The 18062-nt window shown below is 40.0% G+C and overlaps 1 protein-coding gene across 1 annotated transcript in view; it reads right to left on the bottom strand.

Annotated features, from left to right (window-relative positions):
- Positions 1–1456: 1456 nt before the first annotated feature.
- The window catches only part of LOC145395248 (uncharacterized), a 199117-nt gene continuing 182511 nt past the window's right edge, over positions 1457–18062 (bottom strand). Inside the window, exon 2 of the mRNA XM_080268937.1 lies at positions 1457–1600. Within this exon, the coding sequence (XP_080125063.1) occupies positions 1457–1600 (144 nt within the window). The remainder of the gene's footprint in view (positions 1601–18062) is intronic.

Raw genomic sequence — 18062 nt, 5'->3', positions numbered from 1 at the left:
AAGCCCAGGAAATGCTGCTGCAGTGGATATCAGATTATTAATTCATTCCATGTTCCAGCCTGAGATGGAAATTGTACCTTTCATATAACAGACCGTGTGGAAAAATTACGGCATTCTAAATTAGCAGCAAAACGAAAGAGCGGCTGAGCACGTATATTAACTTTTCTTTTATGTGTCAGTTCAAATATCTGCCTGCGGCATATCAGACCTTGTCAATCTACATTCTGCAAGAACAATCTGTCCCAGACAAAACAGTACAGTCGTTTGCTTCCTGCCTCATTTCGCCTATGCTGTTCCTAAACCCGTATTTCGCTCACATCAAGTAGGACACAGGATTTTCCTTTCTATGATATTGAATGTCATCCATCCTATGACATTAATTTCACCCTACTGTTGCTGGTTACCATAATTATTATGCTATACTCATCTATCTATCTATCTATTGCCAGACGCCTCAATCCCGTTCGGGGTGGCCACAAACAAATCGCCTCCACGTCGCCCTGTCCCCCGCCATCTCACTGCCCCGCTCCCAACTCACCCCCCCCCTCTCTCTCATATACCTCTCCAGCCCATCCCTCCATCTCATCCTCGGCCTCCCCCTCCCTCTTCCCCCCTCCACCTCACTCACATACATTCTCTTCGTCAGTCTTTCACCCTCCATCCTCTCCACATGGCCAAACCACCTCAGTGTATTCCTCCTAACGCTTCCTATCACATCCACATCCACACCACAACGCTCATATACTCATCTTAGGGGAAAATCTTTAGGAAAGTAATTATGGGTAAACAGTAAGTAAAAGCTATATTGACACCTTACAGTTCGAAAAGTCTCTTCTGAACTTATCGTTTGGGGGAACAAAAATAAAATCGCTTGCAAGAATGAACTACATCAGACTGACGATATTAATACTTTTTCAGGTCGCAAGAAACAAACTTTACAGACGTCATGTATGCTTGGTTTATAATTTTTGAAGAAAAAAGTAAAACGTTTTCCCAGCTAATACCGTTCTAACGATAATGTCCATCATCACAAGGTGTATTACCCATGCTTTGTCTTACAACTTCTTTTCCCTCACTATTGATTGTTCTCCCAGATTTATGAACACTTCCAAAAATGGCAGGAAAGATTCACAATAACAGACTTTACACAGATCTGTATGCTATGTAGTGACAAGTATAATAGTTTCCAGGAAATTAATAGGATATATGGTAATTATATATCCAATATATAATAGGCTGGGCACACCTGCTCCCAGCCTAACCCACCAATCTGTCTCGCCATTACCCAGCCCACATCTTAGAAATGCAGTGAACCAATGTGCTGGGTCATCCCACTGCTGCCCCCTCAGCCCCCCCCCCTCCCCTGTCCTCGCCAACACTTTCTTCATCACATTACCCTCTCTCTCTCTCTCTCTCTCTCTCTCTCTCTCTCTCTCTCTCTCTCTTTCTCTCTCTCTCATCGTTTCTCACCCTGCGTGACGTGGACGGTAACAACGGCAGGCTGCAGGTGTGACGGGCTGCAGCTGTACTCCCCACTGTCCGTGTCTCGAACCTTCGTCATCGTCATTTGGCTTCGCGTCACACTGCGCTGCTTCTCCACCTGATGGAAAAAATTCGGTTAACCATTGGCCTACCCTCCTAACATTTTTTCCCTTATGTGTACGACTATGAGCAAAGACTTTAGGGCCTATCACAAGGCCCAGAAGTCCTCCTACACACCTCCACATGTCACCACTTCGGCGCTAACACCCACTGTCCATACTGAATACGTGCTAGAGCTGTCTCATACAGGACTGGTGTACTGGTATTAGTGGGAGTATTTTTATGACATGTCGGCGGGTCCTCTAGTAGATCAGTAAAGTCTGCTTTTATTAAATTCATTTCCTTAAACTGTTCCCTGGCCCAGCCGGTAATCGATCCTGGGTCCATTAGGACTGCAGGCCGCCTTTCTACCGATTCAGCCACCTCCTCCCCCTAATCAACGTAACAATTTAACCTGCATCACTGTCACTTGGCTTTGCATAGCATTACTCTACTTCTCACCTGGTGAGTGCAGCTGTCTGTGGCTGTTCTTCTTGAAGATCTGAAATATGCATACTGGGATTCCTTAGGCATTATCAAGGTCATATGAATAAGTGAAGCATTACCAGATGGTCACATAATCTGCTATGGAGAAAGAAAAGATGCAACATGTGTGCTTGTGGGGGCGCTCCCAGTGCCAGTTATTATCGGCCTCAGTGGAATGCCCTCCTTTTCATTCTCGGGGCATATGGACGGACTTCGACGTTGCCCTGTGACCTTGACACCTGATTGGATTTCCTTAACACTCACTCTTGCCTGACCCTCAACTTTTCCCCTCCAGGTTGATCTACATTGCATAAAAACCTGTTTCAGTTGATTTTGCTAGGTTAGCACTTGACCTACCTCTGTGACCTTGATCTTTGATCTGTTGTTTAAAAAAAAATACGGTTTACTCATTGGTTATCCCTTAGTCCTTCCCGCAAATTTGGTCAGAATCGGATTGAATCTGTGTGAGTATTTTGTTCACACACACACACACACACACACACACACACACACACACACACACACACACACACACACAGCTCAAGACATAACACCTACTCTCCCTCCGCGAGTGTGGATGTAAACAACATGTAACAGCAATAGGTGTCCACACTGAAAGTGTGGAACGTGTTCCAGCGAGCGAGCAAGTCAGGCAGTGCTGAATATTGTCTCATGTGGCTCATCATCTTCCTCTGATTTCCTGACCTGAAAATACTAAAAAGAACGTATTAGATTACACCAAAAATATTCCCTTACACTTCCTAAAACCAATACTTCTCATGTATTAATTTTAGGTCTAGGGCTTGGGAAATAGCAGGTTAATAATGACTTCACTTTTTGCTCACTCACGCAAATTACTTTCACCAAATCTCTCGGTGTGCTCTGATTCGAGTCAGAAATCAGAAATTCAGAGTTTCCTTTATCGATCAGGGTATTGTATTAGTTTGACTGATTCGTCGAAATTTTCCAAATAAACAAACAAACAATCAAACAGAAGGTATTATATGTTTTGAAAAGGCAAAACCTGGTTCCTCTCGGCAATCGTCGGAAAATACTGCTGCGCTACTCAGGCAGCGTTAGACAGTTACTTCTGGTGCAGCCGGCTGTGCTAATCTGCCTTATAAATAATCGTTTCCTCGATTTACGGAAAAACTTTTGGGAATTACGGGATGTCCATGAAATGAAAATAATTGAGGATTTTTATGCAGTTTCCAAATCGGTGTCTATCTTTCATGTAACTTCAAAGTTGGCTGAGATACCAAAAAAGTTCGCAGCTGTACTACAGAGTTTTCCTCCCGACCCCTGTCCCCATTTCTTGCTGATGCGATAAAGCTTTCACTCGGGTGCATATGTCGGGGGTCCAAACTGCGACTAAATTTGGTGTTCGAGCGAGAGAAGCGAGCGAGAACAATAAAACCCATTTTATGGACGTTGTTCGTAAATTTAGCACGAAATTAGTCAAAAAAAAATATAGCTGACACTAGATTAGGAATCTTAGAAATGAGTAATCGGAATGCCAATGTGAAATCACGGTTAAATTTACTGGAGAGAAAAACCTTGCGGTCGGTACGGTGATTGTATGATGAAGAAACTGCTGCAGTTGAAAACGAGGGGCGAGGAGCTCGACTCCATGGACTTCCCCTCTGGATCGGACACTGGGCAAGAGATGGGTAAGGTTAGATTATGACAAATGTGTTAGACTGAGTTAGGTTAGGAGGAAAAGCAGAAACGTAGAGGAAAATCAGATTAATAAATCTAGTGATCCTTTGGATATCGTGTGTTAAAATACTGATCATGAATAATATATAATGCTGTGTGTTAACCCTGTCACTACTCTTGGTATCCTTAGATATACCGGGTTTTTGCTCAGTACACCTATTTGCAAACACAAACGCATCTATATAGTTAGAATTTCTCTAAACACTTCTGTGGCATAAGTGCTCTCCGATTTTTAAGTCGTGAGTCTTAACATGGAATGTAAGGGGAGCGAATGATGAGGTGAAAGAGAGAGAGATTGTCCAGGTACTTGAGGGTGCGAAAGTTGATGTTTGCGGAATAACTGAAACTAAATGGAAAGGTGAGAGTGTGAGAGTATGGGAGTATGGACGGGGTATATGTGCAGGAGTAGGTAAGAATGAGAGGGCAAAAGGAGTGTATTGTTGTGAGTAAAAGATGGAAGAAGAGCATAAGAGAGTATGGATCAGTTGGGTCAAGGATTGTGTGGGTAAGATTGAAAGTTGGAATACAAATGTGATCGATTGTGTGCATGTATGCGCCAACGCAAGATTGTGCAAGCAGAGTGAGAGAAGAGTTCTGGACAAATGTGGAAGTGTGCATGGAAAAGTTTGGAAGGAATGAGAGAGTGTTTTTGATCGGTGATATGAATGGTAAAGTAGGGAATGTGAAGGTGGATGGAATAGTTGGTGAGTGGGGTGTGCCTGTTGAGATAGATGAGAATGGCAGTACGTTAGTGGACATTTGTGCTGGGAGGGGGTTGGTGATAGCCAATACCCTCTTGAGTCACAAAATGATCCACAGGTATACATGGCGAGTGATGAGAGGGGTGGATGGTGAACTGAATGAAAGGAAGGCAGTGATTGATTATGTGTGTGTGGATGAAAGGATGCGAAGATGTGCAATGGATGCAAGAGCTTATAGAGGTTGGGGGAGTGGACTTTCTGACCACTATTTGGTGGTGGCCAAAATCAAGATCCAAATAAGATGGAGAAATAGAAGAAGGGAAGGACGGGAAGAAGGAGTATTTGTAAGGGGAGTGGAAAGGTTACAAGAGGATGAGAAAAAGGCAGAGTATAAGAGAGAAGTGGAGGAACGATTAGGCAAATATGAATTGGAGCAGATGGGGGACGTGGAAGGTGTGTGCAGGATATTTACAGAAGAAATATGTGCAGTATGTGATGCGGTGTGGGGATGAAGAGAAGACGGAGGGGGGTGCAAGGAACAGCGTGGTGGAATGAAGAGGTGCACAGGCTGTGGCACAAAAGAAGAAAGCATACAATGAATGGATGAGAAGTAGGGGCGTGGAAGAAATTGAGAGGCGGAAGAGAGAGTTATATGTAGAAAGAAAGAGAGAGGTGAAAAGATTATTAAGAGAGAGTAAGAAGAGAGTGGATGAGGAATTTGGAAGGAATTTGAGTGTAAAGTGGAGGGACTGTAAGAAAATGTTCTGGAAAGAGGTGAAAAGAGTAAGACAGGGTGGAAGTGAAGTTAGCAGGGGAGTGAAAGATAAAAATGATAGATTACTAGTGGGGAAGGGAGAAAAAGTGAGCAGATGGAGAAAACACTTTAAGGAATTGTTGAACATACAGGATGTAAGTAATGCGAGTATAATTGGCTGGGAAATGGCTGGGAGAAGGAGGGAGGTGAGATGACAGGAAGAAATTAGTTGTGGAAGCAATGAAGAAAGTTAAATTGGGGAAAGCCTCAGGAACTGATGGAGTGTGTGGTGAAATGCTGAAGCATGGGGGAGAGATAGTAGTAGAATGGATGTGGAAAATGTGCAGATTGGCCTGGGAGGAAGGTAGAGTCCCGGAGGATTGGAAGTCAGGTATGATTATTCCCTTGTACAAAGGAAAGGGGGAAAAAGAAGTGTGTGGTAATCATAGGGGCATTTGTCTTCTTAGTATAATAGGAAAAGTGTATGGTAGGATACTTATTGACAGAGTTAGAGAAAGAACAGAGAAATTAGTTGGAGAAGAACAGGTGGGTTTTAGGAAGGGAAGAGGTTGTGTAGATCAGATATTCATTCTTAGATCTTTAGTGGAAAAGTTTCTAGAGAAGGGAAAGAAGTTGTATGCGGCTTTCATGGATTTGGAGAAAGCATATGACAGGGTGGATAGACAAGGATTGTGGAAAGTATTAAGAATTTATGGAGTAAATGGGAAGTTGTTGAATGCTGTGAAGAGTATATATGATGGTGCTAAGGCTGCAGTGCGTGTGGATGGTGAACTGAGTGAATTTTTCTCTTTGAAGGTTGGGTTGAAACAGGGATGTGTCATGTCTCCATGGTTGTTCAGTCTGTACATGGAAGGGGCAATAAAAGAGGTACAAGGTAGGGTAGTGGATGTTGGAGTGGCACTGGTGAGAGAGGGTAGTGTTTGGAAACTCCCTGTACCTTTGTTTGCAGATGATACTGTGTTGTTGAGTGAAGACGAAGGAGAGCTGCAAGGCTTGGTGGATGAGTTTGGGAGAGTGTGTAAGAAACGGAATCTAAAAGTGAATTTAGGGAAGAGTAAAATGATGGTCTTTGAGAGAGGTGCAGTCAGTGAATGTACAGCGAGTTTGGATGGTGAGGAATTGGAAAATGTGAGTACGTTTAAGTACTTGGGTAGTGTTATGAGTAAGGATGGAGGTTTAGAGGGAGAAGTGCTTGAAAAGGTACAGCAGGGAAGAAAGGTTGCTGGTTCCTTGAAAGCAGTGATAAGAAGCAGGGAAGTGAGCATGGAAGTGAAAAAGTTACTACATGACAGTATTGTGATATCAACTCTAACTTATGGAAGTGAAGCTTGGACGTTGCTGGAAGGACACAAGTCAAGAGTGAGAGCAGTGGAAATGAGTTATTTAAGAGGAGCCTGTGGAGTCACATGGAGAGACAGGCTGACAAATGAGGATATAAAGGAGAGTTGTGGTGTGGATGTGGATGTGATAGGAAGTGTTATGAGGAACACACTGAGGTGGTTTGGCCATGTGGAGAGGATGGAGGGTGAAAAACTGACGGAGAGAGTGTATGTGAGTGAGATGGAGGGGGGAAGAGGGAGGGGGAGGCCGAGGATGAGATGGAGGGATGGGGTGGAGAGGTATATGAGAGTGGGGTGTGTGAGTTGGGAGCAGGGCAGTGAAATGGCGGGGGACAGGGCGACGTGGAGGCGATTTGTTTGTTGCCACCCCGAACGGGATTGAGGCGTCTGGCAATAGATAGATAGATAGAGTCTAGTTAATATTATCGATAACTGCCTTTAGTTAATGAAATTAAAAAATGGGTCTTTCTGTAGCTTGAAACTCTCAAAATCAGTATTTCATCTGTAATTACCAGTGTTGGAAATACCGGCTCTACAAGTAATGCCTCTATGTTGCAGAGCTACTTTATTAAAAGCATAGAGTAGATCTAGTGCACTATTTTTTGGTAGGAGTAGCAAAACAGTAGCAGTGCTACATTTCTGAGGTATTACAAACACTATTCCTACTCCAGTGATTTTCAGTCTTTTTTGTAATAAGGCACACACACAAAAATTATTTTTACCGTACACTTACCCCTTTTTGATTAAAATGATAATGTAAAAGAATTATATATATATATATATATATATATATATATATATATATATATATATATATATATATATATATATATATATATAATATTGTTCACTCTTGGGTGATTGTTACCATAGGGTTCTTCTCGAAAGTGTTGAGGCTGAGCATTTCAAAAACTGTCTCAAATGATTACTGTAACCTTGGATAGGAATACCCAGGTGAAATTCACCCGGTGATATTGCAACACTGTATTATAGCCTACATATGGTTTCTTATCTCCAGAACATTCCCTTCCAGTTGTTGCCTTGTGTGTTGAGACGGTGATAGGGGGGATGGTGATGCTCTGCACCTCGGTTTTCATATATTGTTTACGGTGGTCAGGTGAGTTTCGCCCAGTTATGCCTATTGTGTGAGTAATGTTACTATTTCACTTATGGTTTTCAGATAAAAGAGGATCTACCAGACTGTATTTGGGAGGCTTTGAGGATGCAGGCAAGGACTATAAGATAAGCACAAAAAGAAAATGCGTTTACCCTTGTGTATTTTTTATTATCAGCTCTCGAACTTCTTTATTTTTTCCGAAAATGATCTTGGGATTTTATTTACATGGCTACCTCTCAAAAATTTTTCTTTAATACTTATATCGTTGTGTAAAAGAAAGGCTCTTCTTCACTAATAGCAATTATCATTAATAAATATTGATTAGAAAATTTTTTTAATACTCTTCCAAGGCCGGGTGAATAATACACAGGTGTGCCTGTGCTGATACTAAAAAAAAAAAATACCTATCAGGGATTATTATGTATTAGTAATTAAGGCTGTGGATATTATTTTTAGTGTACACCTCTTGCGTACCTTAAAATTTATTAATTTTCTTCTATAACAATTCCACTAAAAACCATCGCTCGCCATAACGCCATAACTACCACTTTACCCATCAGAAATAAGTGCAAATGCGCGGTTGTTATCCTAGGGTTAGTGCCCCTCCCCGTAAAACAAATAACTCAAAGTCAATGGCCACAACTTACGGGATTATGGCATCTGGCAATATATATATATATAAGGGTTATAACTTTTTACAACCTTATGTTCCTGTACCTCAAGTCCATGAACTATTGCTTAAAAACAAAGAAAAAAAGACATTATTCCTCTCAGTTTTTAAAAAAAAGGTCACCCCAAAATAAAAAATATATATTTTTGCAAATGTATATTTACATGTATAATTAAAAGAAAGCTTATACAAATGCATTAATACTTAAAATCACTGTTTATTCAATCAATCAATCAATCAATCATTTCCTGTGGCACCCCACGGGATGCATAGGGCCTCAATGAACTCTCTCCACCAATATTTGTCTCTTGTCATCTCCTTCAGGTTCCACCAACACTTCTCTCCCGCTTCTTTTTTCATTGTCCTCAACCAGGTTTCCCTCGGCCTACCTCTACCTCTTCTTCCTCTAGCGGTCCACTCTGGCATATCCTGTATTAAACTACCTTCTTTTCTGTATATGTGCCCCAGCCACTTCCAGCGAGACAGTTTCACATACTCATTAACTGGTTCCACTCTCGTAATATCCCTTACTCTTGCATTTGTAACTCTGTCTTGCCACTTTACCCCAAGAATCCTTCTCAGTATTTTATTCTCAAATCCTAATACTTTCTGATCTGTTGCAATTGTACTGTACCATGACTCATGCCCGTAAATTAAAACTGGTCTAACCATGGACTTATAAATTTTCACTTTAGTATGTACCGATTGCATATTATTATTCCAAACAGATTTCAACATTCCAACTGCTCGCCAAGCCTGTCTAATCCTCTCCTCAATTTCATTGTTTAATGATCCATTAGATGATACAATCGTTCCCAGATATTTAAAGTTTTCTACATGCTTCACCACATTATTCCCAATTACACAATCGATTTGGTTCTCCACGTTCATATTAATAATTTCAGTCTTTCCACAATTTATTACCAATCCCACTTTTTCTCCTTCCTCCACCAGACAATCAAGCACCCTCTGCATCTCGTAAATACTTACGCAAAACAGTACAATATCATCAGCATAGTCCAAATCCATCAGCTTCTTATTTTCTTTCCAGTTAATTCCTGCACCTGTTCTCCATACAACCTTTTTCATAACATAATCCATAACCAAAACAAACAGCAATGGCGAAAGAACTCCTCCTTGAATCATTCCTGACCTAACTTTAAATGGATCACTCAAAGAACCACCCATCATTACCTTACAGAAAGTACCTTCATGCAGGCTTCTAATAATATTTACAAACTTTTCTGGTATACCATAGTATCTCATAATTTTCAACATAGCTCCACGTGAAACACTATCAAACGCCTTTTCAAAATCCACAGAACAAATACTAAGTGGCATTTTCATCTCATTAGCTTGTTGCATTAGATGCCATACAATAAAAATCTGATCATTACAACCTCGACCCTTTCTAAATCCCGCTTGTTCTTCTCTTAAAATTTTGTCAATTCCTGGCTCCATTCTGTTCAACAAGATTTTAGAAAAGACTTTTGCAACTACAGGTGTCAAAGTTATCCCCCTCCAATTTCCACACACACTTAAATCTCCCTTTTTTGGTATTTTTATAATCACTCCATTTTTCCACTCTTCTGGAATTCCACCATTATCCCAAGCCACATTAAAAAGTTTCAAAAGCGCATTCATCAACTCGTCATTTTCCACCTTAAGCATTTCAGGGAATATTCCATCCTCTCCTGGGGCCTTAAAATTCTTTAACTTCTTTATAGATTTTGCTACCTCTTCTAAAGTTATATCCCCTGTTTCTATCTGCAAATCTCTCTCGGCTGGCAAAATGTCGTCTTCAGCTGGGATTGGTCTATTTAGAACAGATTCAAAGTGTTCTTTCCACCTTCCTTTTATATCCAAATCTTTAGTCATCAAATTACCATTTCTATCTCGTACAGGTATTTCCTTCCTTCTCTTTTCAGTCCCAGTTAACTCCTTTATGGCCTGATACGCTGCTCTTATGCTCTGACCGTAATTTTTACTTAATTTAATTTCTGTCTCATTCGCCTTTTCTTTATATAGCCTCCTCTTATCACGTCTAACGAGTCTTTTTACTTCAGAATGTAAACTCCAGTACTTTGCTCTAAGTACTTCAACTACCTGGCCATCAGCATGTTCTTCACTTCTTAACTTAGCCTCTTTCCTTTTCTGAATTGCATTCCATGTTTCATGTGACATCCACTTTTTCCTTCTCGCTTTTCCTTTTTTCTTAATAGTAACCTTAGCACTCTCATGCAAAACCTCTTTTACCTCTCTCCACATTTGATTAATATCATTGTCTTCAGATTCCATCAAAGTCTGCAGGACTAGAAACCTGTTTACATTCCCACCGAAACTTTTCCCTCGTGCTCTCATCACTTCTCAGCTCATCAAAATCATAATTATTACCTCCTGTACAATTACCATTAACGTTTCTCTTAAGTTTTATTTTAATCTTTGACACAACAAGTTGATGATCACTACCTACATCTGCCCCCCTCCTTACGCAAAAATCTTGCAAATAACTCCTATGCCTTCTGCTAATTGCAATGTGGTCAATCTGGTTACAATATTTACCACATGGTGAAATCCAAGTAGTCTTATGTATTTTTCCATGCTCAAAGATTGTTCCACCAACTATAAGGTCATTTGCCAAACAAAAGCTTCCAAAGCGCACCCCATTTTCGTTTTTTATACCAACACCCTCCTTACCCATACAATCTTCAAAGCCATCCCTACTAATGCCAACAATCGCATTAAAATCACAAATGCAAACTAACACATCATGTCTTGCCACTCTATTCACTACATCATGCAGCTTCTCACAAAATGCATCCTTCATTTCATCAGCTGCCTCATTTGTCGGAGCGTATCCTACAACCATACAGATATTACCATGGTCAGATTTTAAACGAGCATAAAGCAAGCACTCATTAATTGGTTCAAACTCACATACTGCCTTACAAGCATCTCTACTCAGCAGTAAGCCTACTCCTTGGTAATGATTTCCATCACTCCTACCAGAAACCAACATAGTAATACCATCTTCCAAATTCATTTTATCAACTCCAAGCAACCTCCTTTCTGTAAGTGCACAAATATCCATCTTGTATTCCTTGAACACTGAAATAAGTTCTTCCATTTTACCAGCCTGATTGAGAGTTCGAACAATCCAGTTTCCTATTCTCAAGGTTCTTTTTGGATGTATAAACTTATTTTTACACCGTGGGATTCTTAGCACCCCCTGCCCACTTAAGGGCTGCACGGAACTGAGGGCCATTGCTTCGTCACAAGAGTTCATCAAGATTTCTTAAGCAGAAAAATATTTTACCCTGGAGCCATTGCCAGTGGCTCGCAGGAACCAGACAGTGGAGAGAGGAAATTAACTAAATGAAAGTAAAATGCAGAGGGTTTGGACAGACAAAGTACAAGGGAAAGAAAGAGAGCAAAAAGAATGTAGATAAAAGTGTCCCTTTTAGTTGCCTCTTACGACAAGCAGGGAATACTGGGGAAGTATTCTATCCCCCCTTCCCCAGGGGGGATAGAATAAGTCTAAGTTGCAGTTTGGCTTTGTTTCTGCAGGTAGCATAAAGTTCCTGCATCTCCTTGATTGCACGTTCTGCACACTGATTATTTCTTGGTATCTTGAGTAAGGATGGCTCCTGCTTCCAGTGATTCTGCAATGAGTTTAGTGCTTTTTTGTAAGGTTTCAATATTTCTGACAAGTTCTTGAAGTCATTATCATTATACATCTGATTAGTCAACCATTACTCTGTCCATTCGTACGAAACGAATCTGCATATCTTCTCCAAAGTCTTCCTTGTTGTAGTTACAAGAATGAATGCAAGGATAGCGAGAAATTCTCTTGAATTCCACCTCGCATTACTGATATTTGGAATTTTGTGAAAGTTAATCAAAGGACAATGCCCTTTTTCTTCAAAGAATCCAAACACTCGTGTTAAATGATACAAAAACTTCATGTTATCTCTTCATCTCTATCTTCTCTTCTGTTAACACTCTGTGATTTTAGTTTTTCATAATTCTTTATTAGTTAAGACACAAATGGATATTCAATGTTTGGAGAATTGGTGTTGACACCAAGTTCTTCGTCCATCACCAAACGAAGAATCCTGTCCAGAGTGTGATGCTGGCAACTGATAAGTTGTGGTTTGTTGAAACTCTTATCCGAGAACGTTTGTTGTAATCTGACAACAGTTCCACTCTTTTTCCCAGTGTTTACACTAGTTGTATCAGCAATGATAATTATTATGGCATGCCATAAGTTGTATTCGTCAATAACTTTTGCGATTCCTTCAGCAATAGTTTCAGCCTTGCCATTTTCCGAACGCAATGCATCGAATTTTATTTCGGTTCTTTCATTTTTAAGTAGCACTCATTTTCATCAATCCGCTTTCCATCGAAATGTAAAGACCATGTTTCCTACTGTAACTTTTCAATCATTCCTCCTTCAGTGTAGCAGCTTCTTTGTATACTGAATTGTAAATTACTGCTTGACATGGAGCTGGAATGTCGATACCATCATGTGACTATTGTTTGCATATTTTAGCAGCTTTATTTGTCTGTACTCCAGCAGATGTCACAAAGTTAGTTGCAACTTTACTTCTGTTGTGTTTTCTGGTGTCATCTTCATCCTTATATTCACTGCCATCAGATTCAGTGCAACTACCACTGGTAAGATGTGGATGGTAACATAGGTCCATCAGGCAGTTTTCGTCTTTTTGAGGGGTGAATGGTTTCCTTACTTGCAACTTGACCTGTTGAGTATCCCACTTCTCCTTTGCTTTGCAGCTGTAGGAAGTAGAGTTGTTTATCTTCATTGGCTAACCACTGGCCATTTACTTTTGTGATATCAGAAAGTTCATTTAGGGCATAATATTTTCCCCTCCTGACACAATCATCGAAAGACTTTAGCACCTTGTCAAGCTTTGCTTGCATTGCTTGATCTGACACATGTGGAAAGTTCAATTTTTTCTCCCATAATTTTGTAACTTCTTTGGAAATTTCGACTATTCGTTCTTTTCTTAATTAGATTTTTGCTCCAAGAAACTGGTAACGTCCAACAACTTGCACTTGGTTTGGCATTCTGCATTTTTCTTCTAATGATGGTTCTTCTTAAGGCACAAGTCCTCTTCTTCTATGTGACTGCTGGAACCGCACCAAATTATTGGTCCAGACATCCTTATTCTTCTGTAGGATAGTATCACTTCTTTTGTGCGACATCATGCTTATCTATCTATCTATCTATCTATATCTATCTATCTATATCTATCTATCTATCTATCGATATATATATATATATATATATATATATATATATATATATATATATATATATATATATATATATATATAACAGTAACACACTAAGCAATTATTTTGCTGACTGTTCACCTGCAAACTGCGAAGATAACTGTTAAATGCTGAAAACTGCGTCCCTTTTTATAATATTTAGGTTATTCTAGAATCTTCTAAACAATGTTAAACCATACTAGAACGTTACAAACTGTTCTAAAAAGTTCTAGACAGTTCTAAAATCTTCTGTGCAGGTCTATAAAGTTATAAAAAAAATCCATATAAAGAGTAAGAAAGTGATAAAACTTACGTGTGGCAACATTTAATATATGGTAATCCATTTTTTGATTTGGGGGTGACTTTTTTTAAAACTGAGAGGAACAAGGGCTTCTTTCTTTGTTTTTAAACAAAAGTTCATCAATTTATTACCCAGGCTACCTTTTATTTGAAAAAATAAGTTATAACCTTTATATATATATATATATATATATATATATATATATATATATATATATATATATATATATATACACCTCTAAACTTCGCTTTGGCGTGGAAGCTAACTGCCATATCAAAATTCTATATAAAATTATGTAAATCACAATGCATATTATGTAAAATTATAATGATTAATGTCTGCACTAACTAGGGGTAGGCGAGTGCAGTGAGCGAAGCAATGTTTACTCCACGTTCAGCTGAGAAATGAGCAGCCCAAAACAACACGGCCTGACTACAACTGTGTTCAGGGGCTAGTAACTTTTCTGCTACATGAGATACATAAAAGATTCTTTCAACAGGTAGTAGATCTATCTATTTATTGGCAGACGCCTTAATCCCGTAAGGGCTATCCACAAACACAGCCCCAGTGTCGCCCGGTCACCCGTCATTTCACTGCCATGCTCCCCCCGCTCTCATATACATCTCCACTCCAATACTTCATCTCATCCTTGGCCTCCCCCTCTCTCTCCTCCCCCTCCACCTCACTCATATACACTTTCCTTGTTAGTGTCTCGCTCTCCATCGTCTTCACATGGCCAAACCACCTCAGTGTATTTCTCCTAACACTTTCTATCACATCCATATCCACATCACAATGCTCCTTCACTTCCTCGTTTGTCAGTCTGTCTCTCCATGTAACTCCACATACTCCTCTCAGTTAACATATTTCCACTGGTCTCACTCTTGACTTCTCCTTCCAGCAAGGTCCAAGCTTCACCTCTGTAAGTCTGAGTTAGTATCACAATACTGTCATACTGTGACTTTTTTATCTCCATGTTCACTTCCCTGTTTCTTATCACTGCTTTTAAAGAACCAAGAACCTGTATTCCTTGTTGTCCCCTATCATGCCCTTCACCCTCCAAACTTCCATCATTATTCATCACACTACCCAAGTACTTAAATGCACTCACATTCTCCATTTAACCCTTACACCACGGGCATGTTTCCCAATGTTTTGCGTCTCCAGCGGGGTTATTCGGGCTCCGACAGACTCTCAAAAAATCAGTTATTGGTCCTAGAATATTAAAATTACATATGCCTATGGAACATACGTTCATCTTTCTCCTGGGATGTTTGTTGAGCCTTCGTCGATTACCGTAGGACTTGTGGAGACCTCTGAAGTTGGGTAAAGAAGTCTCCACTTTACACTTCCTGACAACCCGTAATATGATTACCACAGCCAGATATTAACACTATAAACACTACTCTATAATTATCAAGTAGTTTGGGATCCATACTCCAAATAAAAACCACTGTGAAAGCAATGAAAATTACGAGCGCGTATAACCTTCCCACTTGCGCTAGTTCGCTGTTGGTATTCTGTCATTTATTATTCATAAAACCCCTCACATTTATATTTCTATTACTATATAACACTTATATATATCTACAGTCTTTATCCATAAGTTTCCTTCAGTAGTATTAGTTTATTGTCACTGTAGGGGTTCAATTTCTTTCAGTAAAATACGTAGCATTCACTTTCTCGTCCTGTATACTAGCATTGAGAGTCAATGTCACTTTCACCTTCACTCTCATAACTCATAGTATTCAGACATGCTAGAGTGAAACTTTCACTTTCATTACTCCTAGGGTATATACTCGTATTCTTATAATACTACTCATTTACATTTCTATTTACGTTCTCTATTTTATTTACGTTATTTACATTTCTATTTTATTTACACTGTGTTATGCACTGTCACTTGAAGTAACTTATAAAACTATTTTCCACTGTTCATGTATATTTACATTCATTACTTTCACTTGCTGTTTACACATTATTTACACATTATTTACAATTCCACTTGCACTGTTTTACTCAATAGAAAGATCGTAGTCACTCTTTTATCAATTGTCAGCCCTTTACCTCTTTCCTCACGAGGTTTAGTAGGGGGTAAAGGTCACAGGGCCCTTTGCATGTCCCTGAAGTTAGCAAGAGCAAACAGAAGTACCTCCACATTGGAAAATGCGAGTGAACTGATAAGGGTGGGCCGGGGTGGTGGCCTACCTAGGGAAATGCATTACTGCCAACGTTAGCCTCTTGACAGCAGCTAATATTTAGCAGTGAAATGATTGGCAGGAAATCTAGACAATACATTATAAATTAGGTAGTTCCAGGTGAATGTAAATATCACTTAGGCTTCTCCCTTCCCTCCTTATACGTATATTTATTACGAAAATAGATTATACGGCATATTTTAAGGGGAAATAAACAGCAAAAATTAGCGAACGAGTGCACGTGAGGTGTTGTCAGGTGATAATTAGCCAATTCCAGGTGTATGGCACTCTCACTTACCTTATTTCTTTCTTGTATATATTATTTGGTATAAGAATAGGGCATAGGGCTTATTTCAGTGGTTGAAATAAGTGAAAAATTCCAGGGAAGATTTACTTAGCGTAGCACGGCCGGTCAGGCAAGAGGATGGGGTAATGGAAGGGGGGTAGGGAAGGGAGTCAAGAACGGGGAGAAATGGCTAAATTGTCAACAATGGATGGAAGTACAGATGAGATTAGGAGTGCTGACTAGTGTTGGACATTGGCAGTACTGATAAATGATACAAGCCACCACTTGAAAGCCCGGGTGAATTCAAAATAACACAGAATCACAAAAGTGACACCCCGCGGTATGATCCCTTGCTCCCAAGCGTCACGAAATTGACACCTCACGGTTAAGGGGTTAAGCATCGTCCAATATCATTGTACATCCAGTGACTTCATTTCTCTCAAAGACCATAATTTTACTTCCTTACGTTCACCTTTACATTCCGTTTCTTACACATTCTCCCAAACTCACCACTCAAGCATTGCAGCTCCCCTTCATCTTCACATAACAATACAGTATCATCATCTGCTGGCAACAGTATAGGGAGTGTCCAAACGTTGCCTTCTCTCATTAAAGCTGCTCCAACATTCACTGCCCTGCCTAGTATCTCTTTTATAGCCCCATTCATGTACAGACTGAACAGCCATGGTTACATGACATATCCCTGTTTCAATCCAACATTCATAGAGGAAAAATCACTTAATTCACTATCCACACGCACTGCAGTTTTAGCCCAATCTTCATACTCCTCACAGCATTCAACAACTTCCCATTTACTCCTTATATTCTTGATATTATTCACATTCCTTGTCTATCCACAATGTCATAATTATGCTTTCTCGAAATCCATTAAGGCTGCATACAACTTCTTTCTCTTCCCTAGAAGCTTTTCTACTTAAGACCTAAGAATGAATATCTGACCTACACAGCCTCTTCCCTTCCTAAAACCTCTATGTTCTTTTCCAAATAAGTCTTCTGTACTTTTTCTGTCAATAAGTATCCTACCATAACTTTTCCCTTTACACTAGGAAGACAAATGCCCCTATGATTACCACACACTCCTTTTTCTCCATTTCCTTTGTACAGGGGAATAATTATACATGACTTTTAGTCCTCCAGGACTCGTCCTTCCTCGCAGGCTAATCTGGACATCTTCTATACCCATTTCTACTACTATCTCTCCCCCTTGCTTCAGCATGTCACCACATACTCCATCAATTCTTGGGGCTTTCCCCATACTTTGTTAATTTCTTCCACTACTTGTATCCTACTGATTTCTTCCTCTCAATAAATTTTGTTTTTAGGCACAGTCGTGGTCATAAATAATCACTATTCTCCGCTACCCCGTGCCTCAGGCTGGCTCCTTTATGCGTGGCAAGTCACGGAGGAGTAAGAGGGCCTGAGAGGGAAGGGCCAGAGAGAGAAGGGAAAGTGGATGGGCGGGGGAGTGATAGTGCGGGGTTCCAGTGAGGGAGGAGAGGGATGGTAGGTAGAGGAGGGAGAATGAAATGCGAAGTGGAGGTCACATTATTTGTCTATTTTCTTTCATTCAGG

Source organism: Coenobita brevimanus, chromosome 30 (genome assembly GCF_032717465.1).
Source record: "Coenobita brevimanus isolate Jiangsu-jjx chromosome 30, ASM3271746v2, whole genome shotgun sequence".
NCBI classification, from domain to species: domain Eukaryota; kingdom Metazoa; phylum Arthropoda; class Malacostraca; order Decapoda; family Coenobitidae; genus Coenobita; species Coenobita brevimanus.
The sequence above is the reverse complement of the archived record's forward strand: the minus strand, read 5'-3'. Positions and strand labels throughout refer to the sequence as shown.